This window comes from Orycteropus afer, unplaced genomic scaffold (genome assembly GCF_000298275.1).
Source record: "Orycteropus afer afer isolate SDZICR_OR568_19922 unplaced genomic scaffold, OryAfe1.0 scaffold00040, whole genome shotgun sequence".
Lineage (NCBI taxonomy): Eukaryota > Metazoa > Chordata > Mammalia > Tubulidentata > Orycteropodidae > Orycteropus > Orycteropus afer.
Window position 1 is genome coordinate 212,700 of NW_006921627.1, and position 9,891 is coordinate 222,590.

General features: G+C 40.3%; 1 protein-coding gene across 1 annotated transcript in view; it reads left to right on the forward strand.

Moving 5' to 3' along the window:
- Positions 1 to 7,046: 7,046 nt before the first annotated feature.
- The window catches only part of LOC103193748 (aldo-keto reductase family 1 member C15-like), a 45,372-nt gene continuing 42,527 nt past the window's right edge, over positions 7,047 to 9,891 (forward strand). Inside the window, 1 exon segment of the mRNA XM_007937009.1 lies at positions 7,047 to 7,133. Coding sequence (XP_007935200.1) covers positions 7,047 to 7,133 — 87 coding nt within the window.

Sequence of the window (9,891 nt, forward strand, 5' to 3'; positions counted from 1 at the left end):
CCCTGTGACTATGGTCCCGAGCCCACAGGGTCAACTACTTGCTCCCTTGGGTAGCTGGCTGTGGCCAAGAAGTGACTACAACCTTGTCCCTTATCAGCTCTACTATACACCTGGGAATTCTTACAAAATGTACAAATACACTTGTAGAACCATTATCTGTCAGCCCTATACATGGTCTTGGGCACATTCTCACCTCCATAGACATACCTAATAGTTCATGCAGTCCACCTAACTGTCCAGCCATATACCCATGTTTGCCTTCACTGAAAATGCAGTAGTGTATGTACAAAAACCTTCATCTTTGTTGCCTGCACCTCCCACGTACCTCTCTATAGCTACCTCTTCCTCAATGCCACCATCTAACTTAATTTTAAAATACAAAGCAAGTACTTGGTAAAGTACTTGTTTATGGGTTAGATTTTCTTTCTAGTCAAGTATTTTCTTTGATATTTTCTAATTGCATAAGGATTATAATTTTGGAAATCCAATAAATAAGAATTTACTTATATAGGTAGGAAGGCCCCAGGAAGATAACAACCAAAAACCAAACCAAACTCGCTGCCGTCGAGTCAGATCCGACTCATAGCAACCCCTCCTTGGGTTTCTGAGGCAGTATCAATATGGAAGTAGATTGCACAATCTTCCTTCCGAGGAGTGGCTGGTGGGTGGTGAGAAGTGGCTTAAACATGATAACTTGGTCTTGCGTTGCAGAGAATGTGACAACTTAAAAATATTTCCCATCAATATCAGTGACCCTTTGCCTCAGGATTAAACCAAACCTCTGCTGTGGAGTTAATTCAAACTCACAGTGACCCTATAGGATACAGTAGAGGTTCCTTATAGGGTTTCCAAGGCTGTACATCTTTATGGAAGCAAACTGCCTCGTCTTTCTCCCATGGAGTGGCTGGTGAATTTGAACCAATGACCTTTTGGTTAGCAGCCAAGTGCTTTTAACCACTGTGTCACCCTGGCCCCTTCAGAGTTAAACAGGAGATGATAAAGGATGATGAACCCATCAAAACTTGGTTTGAGGTGAACTGTAATTCAGTATTGTTAGTTCTCAGAATTTTAAATGCAAAGATAAGGACGCAAGTGTGCAAATAACAAACACTACTTTTCAAGGACTATTGTGTACTTATCAGCTTTGGGAGTATCAGGTATTTTTCCTGTTCAGCTTCAGTAGTATTGGGGATCTGATGAGAAGTGGACTCCAAGGACTGTAGCAAAATGAAAAGAGAATGCCTAGAGGACATACTTGTCAGTGCTGGAGTAGCTCCTTCTGCATAACCATGATTTGTCACCTTCTTATGGGAGCTCTGGTGGCATAGTGCCTAAGGCATTTGCTAACAGAAGCCTGCCAGTTCAAAGCCACCAGCTACTCCTGAGAAGGAAGACAGGGTGATCTACTTCCATAGAGATACTTCCTTGGAAACCCAAGGAGGGGTCGCTATGAGTCAGAACTGACTTTATGGCAGTGAATTTAGTTTTGGGGGCTCTGGTAGCATAGTGCCTAAGGCACTTGACTGCTAATCGAAAGGCTGGTGGTTCAAACCCAACAACCACTTCTCAGAAGGAAGATGGGGCAATCTACTTCCATAGTGATACTGCCTCGGAAACCCAAGGAGGGGTCACTATGAGTCGGGTCCGACTTGAGGGCACATAACAACAACAACAACAACAACAACAACAAGTGTTCTGCCTCCTGCAGTCGCCCATGAGCTCCCTCTCAAGAACAGACTCAGATTTTCCACGCTGTGGTTCTCTCCTTATGTGCCAGGCTGTGTTCTGCACAGAGTAAGAGTTTAGATAAAACATTAAAATTGCTTAGAAGAGCTCCTATTCCAAACTTTCCTGAAGGACATTTCTCCTCTACTTCAGCCTTCCTTAACATATTCATGATCACCAAGCATGCTTATCTAAAAATGTTCTATAGTATTAACCTCAACCTCCCTTTGTCAAAAATATTGCTGATTCACGGTGAACAGAGACTTTTATGGCACAAACACAAACATGCTTGCTTGTACTTGCTCTGAGTTACACAGGTTCTCTGTTTTGGTATCAAATCGTAGGAACAAAGGTTAGAAAATGAGGGCAATTATTTGTTTTTCTTATCTTTAAAGACTGGGCAATCTACTTCCATAGAGATACTGTCTTGGCAATCCAAGGAGGAGTGGCTATGAGTCAGAATTTACTCAACAGCAGTGAGGTGGTTTTTTGTTTTTTTTAGTTTTTAAATAATTTATTTTAGTTTTTTTGTTGAAAATATACACAGCAGAACATAGACCAATTCAACAATTTCTACATGTACAAATCAGTGAAATTGATTACATTCTTCAAATGGTGCAACCATTCTCACCATCCTTTTCCTCGTTGTTCCTTCCCCATTAATGCAAACTCACTGCCTCCTAAATTTCCTACCCAATCTTTCAACTTGCTGTTGTCAATTTTATCCCTTCCAGATAAAGCTTAAAAGAGTCCAATGCTCAAAGCTGATATTCATTAGTAGTTAAGGTAAGTTACTGGTTGACTTTAAGAATACTTCAGGAGATATTTTTGGTTTAAGGTCTAAAGATTATTTCAGGACAATAGTTTCAGGGGTAAGAGTCTTATTTTTAAATCATTCTATTTCTTGAAGCTCTCTTTCAGTGTTCCTGAAGCTGGTATCCAGCTTCCTAGGAGGCTGAGTCCATCCGAGAGTTATGCCACTGCCCAAGGATCTCATGAACCGTATATTTTTAAGGCTTGTCATATGGAGTGCCTACATTTGAATGGACATAAGAAAAAGTAAAGGACAGTAATAGATGAACAGTCCTAGAAGTAGCAAATGTTACCTTGAAAATGACATAATGCACTGTCTATAGATTGATATTTAGATAATTCTGGGCCATAACTGTTAAATCCAGCCACTCCTCGGAAGAAAGGTTGGCCAATCCTACTTCCGTAGTGATACTGCCTCGGAAACCCAAGGAGGGGTCGCTATGAGTCGGGGCCGAATCAACAGCAAATAACAACAACAACTGTTAAATACCTAGTCTCTCTTCCCTACTCTGCCTGCCCCAGCTGCATCCAGCTGGGCAGAAGCAAAGGTTTAGTAAAGGCTAGTGGTAAAGGAGAGCAGATGGAACTGTTTCTGAGAGTGTGCGCATGTTTAGAAGGCATTCTGGTGGTAGAGTGGTTAAGGAATTTGTCTGTTAACCAAAAGGTCAATGGTTTGAACTCACCAGACACTCTATGGGAGAAAGTGAGACAGTCTGCTTCCATAAAGATTTACAGCCTTGGAAACCCTATGGGGCAGTTCTACTCATCATATAGGGTTGCTATGAGTCTATGGCAGTGAGTTTGGGTTTGGTGCATGTTACAAGTTGTATTGATTTACTCTTTCTTTGTGCAAATATATGTATTTGAATAAGTATTATCTGTTTAACTGTTAAGATTCTCAGACCTACATTAGAAAGAGAATTGTGGCTTTTCCAAAGGGGTATTTAGCAGAACTCATCTACATCTCATTTTTCTCCTGACTCAGGTTCACTCTCTCATTTAAACCTAACATCACCTCCTCTGGTAAACAAACTTGTTCTTATGGACATTTAGGCTGCAGTGGCCATTGATCTCTTTATTATTCTTGCATTAATTGACACTTTTCCTCCTTAATTGTCTTAAATGTAAGTGGTAAAAGCTTGAAGAAACCATGACCATCACCTCAATTCCTACACTGAACAAATGAAAAATGGATACCCTAGAGCATTAAATCCAGAGAACTCAAGTGACAGGTCTGTTGTCACAGAGACAGCCATAGTGCTTCAATTTGGGTCTTTAACAACCCTGAGTCAAGCCCATTTTACGACATTGGTAGTGTTATCGTTAGCTGTCATCGAGTCAGCCTCCAACTCAAGGCAACCCTATGCAGAATGGGATGGAACTGTCCATATGGCTTTCCTTGCCTTATTTTGAGAGAGAGATTGCCAGGCCTTTCTTCCCAGTTCACCTTAGTCTTGAAGCTCTGCTGAAACCTGTTGAGCATCACAGCAACACACAAGCCTCCACTGACAGATGAGTGACAACTAGAAGGAGTGTATTTGACATAAGGACCTGCTGTGCATACAACACACATTCTTTATGTATGCTTTAGCTGATTCGGAGTAAAAGCATTCAATTCTTATCCTTTTTTAAACTGCACAAAGAGATGACTATTAAAACAGCTAACCATAAAAATGAAAAAAAAAAAAAAAAAAAAAAGCTCTATTTACAAATTTAATCTATAGAAATCTTAGAGCAAAGTTTCCCAGTTTGTTCCCTGGACTACTACTTCAGAGAGGTGGTAATCAGTTCTCTGAGAAGAAAGGGGATCTGGGTTCAAATGAGGTGAAGAAATCTCACTACCCACCTCATCCCACCCAATCCCCACTTCAATCATTGAAAGTCATAATGAACATCTCTGAGAAACCTTCAGTAATAAGAAATATGTTTTGTAGTAAAACAAACATTTTGCTTACTCAGGGTTAGACTGTGCCACTCAGCATATCTTTACAAACCCTCATCACCCAACAATTTCCCATGACTTCCATAAATTAGACAACTAAGTGTAATAATGTTATATATTGTTGGCTAATCCTGATGGTCTCTTTTCTAGTCACAGATTCAAAGAGAGTCACTCCCATAGAATCCTTTAATATTGCAACTTAAGGCTTGAATTTTTTCCTTGAGTTCTTTCAGCTTGAGAAATGGTAAGCATATTCTTCCTAAGTCCAAGTTCAAAGTGCCAAGCTCTAGAGGCTGGATGAAAGACCCTCAACCTTGGGTTTTGGCTCTGCCTCCTGCTCCCAGCCCACTGGAGCTAGAGGCTTTTCTTCACGCAGATAGCTGCTAGCTGCTGAGACTGACAAGCTCAAGGTTGACAAATAAAAAGGCATAGTCTCAATGTTACCAAACCCCACGGCAGGCAATTAACTCAAGTCCATTGGAAGTCCTAAGGTTGGCAGAGCATGGCATGCTGCTGAACAATGACATGGCTACATGCAGGGTTCAAGAGTCCCATAAACTGGAGACCATTCCCAAAGCTGTTGCTGATATACAGGAAGCAGACCACATACCCACGGCAGCTATTCAGCTGCTCCAAAAGATTCCACCGTGGAGTTAATTAACAATCCCACCATGGGAAATAACTACATTCAGCTGCCCAGCCACTCAACCAGACCCAACCAAGTTGACACACAAATGTAACCACCACAGGGTGCCTCAATGAAAACTGCAAAACCTTCACAAGCTAACAGGAATGATTAAAGTACACTTTAATCTTAGTGACTAACTCATTGTTTTTCCCTCCTTTATTATTTCCTTTTGAGTAAATAGTATAGCCAACATTTTTCCATGCACGCTGAGTTTTTACATTTACTCTTGCCAATTATTATTCTTTGAAGCCTGACTCTTTCCCACAATTAGTTTCAGCTCAGAATCGTAGCCTATACCAAGATGTCCCTGAGAAAAGAGACACCAAGCCTTGGAGCAACCAAGATAAAGGAGAAAATGGAGATATTCCTGGCAGCTGGCAGGCTGAGAAGCCTAAGGATGCCCACTCCCATAGTCTACCCCATGGTAGAATTAATCTCTCTAGATAGTTGTATGGGGAACCTGAAGGACATGTCTCCTGACCAAGGATGGTTTTTATCACTGACCAGAAGAACAGAGAGGTCACCAAGCAATGGCAACTTGTCCCAATAACAAGAAGGAACATTATCAGCATTCCTCAAAGCCTCCTATACTTCCTTCCGCAAGCCCAATTCCCTTTAAAGCAAAAATGCCATTGCCATCGAGTCGGACCCAACTCATAGCGACCCCTCCTTGGGTTCCGAGGCAGTATCTCTACGGAAGTAGATTGCCCAATTTTCCTTCCGAGGAGTGGCTGGTGGGTTTGAACTGCCAGCCTTCTGGTTAGCAGTCAAATGCCTTAGGCACTACACCACCAGAGCTTTAAAAATCCTAACAATTCCCCAGTTTGGGGAGACAGAGATTTAGAGAAATGATTCTCATTGTCTCCTTGGGTATCGATACTGAATAACCCTTTTGCTTTCTCTCTTCTTCTTCTTGTGATCATTGGCTCTTTGCAACAGGTTAGGTAAGGACCTTGTTTTCCTACAACAATATTACACAAAACCTCACATAGGTGGTATATGTTGCAGAAGTTCCTCCTTAGGTTAGAATGTAATTTCACTAATGTGGGCTATTATTTTTTTATTTTTTATTTTTTTCCAGTCTGCATTAATAGAAGCCATAATGTTAGAGTATACTGGACAGCGTAATTGACTTTTTATGAGGCCATAAAAGGCATCAATCATAAAGGATATGAGGCCAGATACTTGCTTAAGGCTAATAGGAATAAGGGGTAGGAGGGCAGGCTAGTCCAGGAAGAGGCACGAGTTAGCATCCTTGATTTCAGATAATTTCAAGAAAATGTTAGATTCAAGGAAAGAAGAGGACATAGAAAATCACAAGGCAGAATGGGGGAAAAGATAATGAAATCAGGAGTGGGAGATTCCCAAGAATTTTGCTACATTTCTTGTGTTCCTGAGACTAGCCTTCAAGCTTTATTCAAATATTTTTGAATAATCATTTTTGTGTGAGATTGGTGATGAACTGGAGGGTGAGGAACTTAACTCCTATATTTAGAAATTACCAGCTTAATGATTACTTTGAATCTTGTAAAGTAAGTCTGATATAATTATCAAGGACAAATTGATATGTTGTTGTTGTTATTGTTGTTAACTTAGCAATCAAGTATGAGCAAAGCCAAAGAGAAAATTCAAACTGCCTTAGCATGGATAACATTTCTGTACACCATGTAAGGTATGCCTACAGTGACTAATAAGAATTACGTAAAAGGTTGATTCCAGCTTCATCTGCAATCATTGCTAGCTGTAATCTAGGCCCCACCTATCTTGTTTGCAGTTAGTATAAATAAAAGTTGGGCTGCAGCCTTCTCTTCCACTCAAGGCTGGCTTTCAGGAAGACAAAGGAAGGACAGGTTTGTGTTAGCCAGGACTAAGGCAGTGATGGACCTCAAGCATAAACATTCTGTGAAACTGAATGATGGACATTTCATGCCAGTCCTTGGATTTGGCACTTATGCTTCTGAAGAAGTAAGTGGAAGCCAGGGGACTGATAGGTTGAATGCAAACAGCCCTGGATGGGGTATCAGCAGACACCAGCCGTTTGCTTAGTAGACACTGGTGATTTGGAAGGCATTATTTGGGCCTCCATTTCACATTGGTAACTTACCTCTCTCCAGGTCACAGAGGTATTTTTTGCAAAAAATGAGTTGACCAACTATTTACTCTTCAGGGGTTGATGATTTTTTTTTGGCTTCTCCTTATTATATGGGAGCTCTGGTATCGTACTTTCTGTTACTGTGTTTGTTTAGTTAACATATATGGAGGGAGCACCATATGGAGGGGTGTAGCGCCTAAGGCATTTGACTGCTAACCAGAAGTCTGGAGGTTCAAACCCACCAACCATTCCTCAGAAGGAAGATTAGTCACTCTACTTCCGTAGAGATACCACCTGGGAAACCAAGGAGGGGTTGCTATGAGTCAGAACTGATTCCATGGCAGTAAGGGTTTGTTTTTTTTTTGTTTTTTTTTGTTTTTTTTGTTTTAATATAGAAGGCTTACCATATACTCTAAGTGTTTCACATGTATTATCTGATTTACTTCCTAATAACTCTGTAGGTAAGTACTCAAAAAAAAAAAAACCAAACTCACTGCCATCGAGTCAATTTGACACATAGTGACCCCTCCTTGGGTTACTGAGGCTGTATCTCTATAGAAGTAGATTACCCACACTTCCTTCCAAGGAATGACTGGTGGGTGGGTTTGAACTGCCAGCCTTCTGGTTAGCAGTTGGATGCCTCAGGCACCACGCCACCACTATCATCATAATTATTCTTATTTCTTACGTTTTAAAAATCCTAAACTAGTCTCTTCTTCTTGTACTCATCTATCACTTCAGTCATAAATACTCTACTATTGGTTGGAAATTCCTGATGAATGAAGGACAAAGGAGGAAATGTAGATCTACGTTGTAGCAACTTTGCTGTGAGGTTGTTGGGGCTGGCTGTATTTGCCAGAAGATTTAAATCATCTAATGCTTTTGTCATATAAGAAGCCACTAATATTCCAAGTCTTAGGTGAGGAAGACTTAGGAGGTATGAAGTAACAATGGGTACAGAATTGTGCTTCTCATCAAGTTTATTATTTAAACACCCACAGAAATTTACTGTAATGTATTTAAAATGCCAAACTCTGATCATAGTAAGTGAGGGGCAGATTTGTTGTTGCTTGTGATGGGCTGCCCCCCAAAATGACAGAGACAAATACACTCTGTCTTGGTACAATTATATCATCAAGTATCAATATGTTTTTGGTTGCTAATCAAAAGGTTGTAGGTTTGAGTCCATCCAGAGGTGCCTCAGAAGAAAGGGCTGTTGGTCTATTTCCCAAAACATCAGCTATTGAAAACTCTAGGGAGCAGAGTTTTATCCTGATACACCTGAGATTACCATTGGTCAGAATCAGCTTGATGGCAACTTTCTTTTTTAAATAGCTATTAAATGGGGCCAGTTACTTTTCTGTGGTATAATTATCTGTTTTATCCATCACTGCAGTTTATGCATGGGGTATGTCTTACATATGTTATATCCAAATTTTATACTGTTGTTAAAGTCAGAAATGTACCAAAGAGACAGAATAAAAATGTTCCATGATCCTCTCAGGTAGATGACCCCTCCAGATATCTTCACAAGAATAAAAGGAGTTCCTGCATAGCATGTATTGTTAAGGGCTCAACTAATAGTCAAAAGGTTGATGGCTCGGATCCATCTAGAGCTACTTTGGAAGACAGGTCTGGTGATCTGCTTCTGAAAGGTCACAGCCTTGAAAACCCCATGGTGCAGCTCTACTCTGCACACGTGGGGCTGCCGAGAGTCCGAATTTACTTGACAGCAACTAAGAGCAACAACCGAGTTCAAACAGTGCAAAAGTTAAGGAATGAAATGAGAAGGAAATCTCCCTTCTACCCTAAACTGAGTTCTTTTCTAATCTGGCCCTCATGAACAGTTTCTCGTGGGTCTTTGTGGTAGGAAGAGGGAGTAAGTGTGCCCATTTGTTCCAATGTGGGTGCCTATTGGAGGCTTTCATTGCTCAGCTAAGTTTCAGATTTGCTTATCAAGCTACTGAACAATAGAAATTGAAGGAAGGCTATATAAATGATATTCTATTGACTTTGCCGAAAGTTCACCGTCTAGGGTGAAATCAGGTGACCAGCTGGGTGGCAGTCAGCTCTCTGCAGTCTGCCTTTGCATTTCGCTGCTCTCTATACGGTTTTTTTCAGGCTATGGTTCCAGTGCTATGTCCTCAGTCCTTTCACAGATGTTCTGCTGCTGACCTTAGGACAGCCTTGAATTTCTGTACTATTCGTTGTTCCCTGAGTATGAAATGATAATGTTAATTTCAGTCATTTTAAATACTGAGATAAATACTAGAATACATGAACTCATGTTTGATAAGTAGAACAGAAAGATCTAATTAAAGTTTCAAACTTACAAGTGTGGCCCTAAAAATAATTCAGGTAGAATATGTAATTATTCAATAATAAGCCAATTAACCAATTCGTTAGGCATTTTTAAATGCATTTTATGAAAATATAATTTATGTACAGCGAAATACACAAAACTAAAGTGACATGGGTCACTGCCTTTTTTTTTTTTTTTTTTTTTTTTTGCAGTGTTCCCTCCCCTCCTCTCCTACCCCTGGTAACCAACAAAGAAAGTTTCTCTCCATATATAAACTTTTCCTTGATTCTCAACAGCAATAAACTAATACTAATTGTTCTTCTGTGATT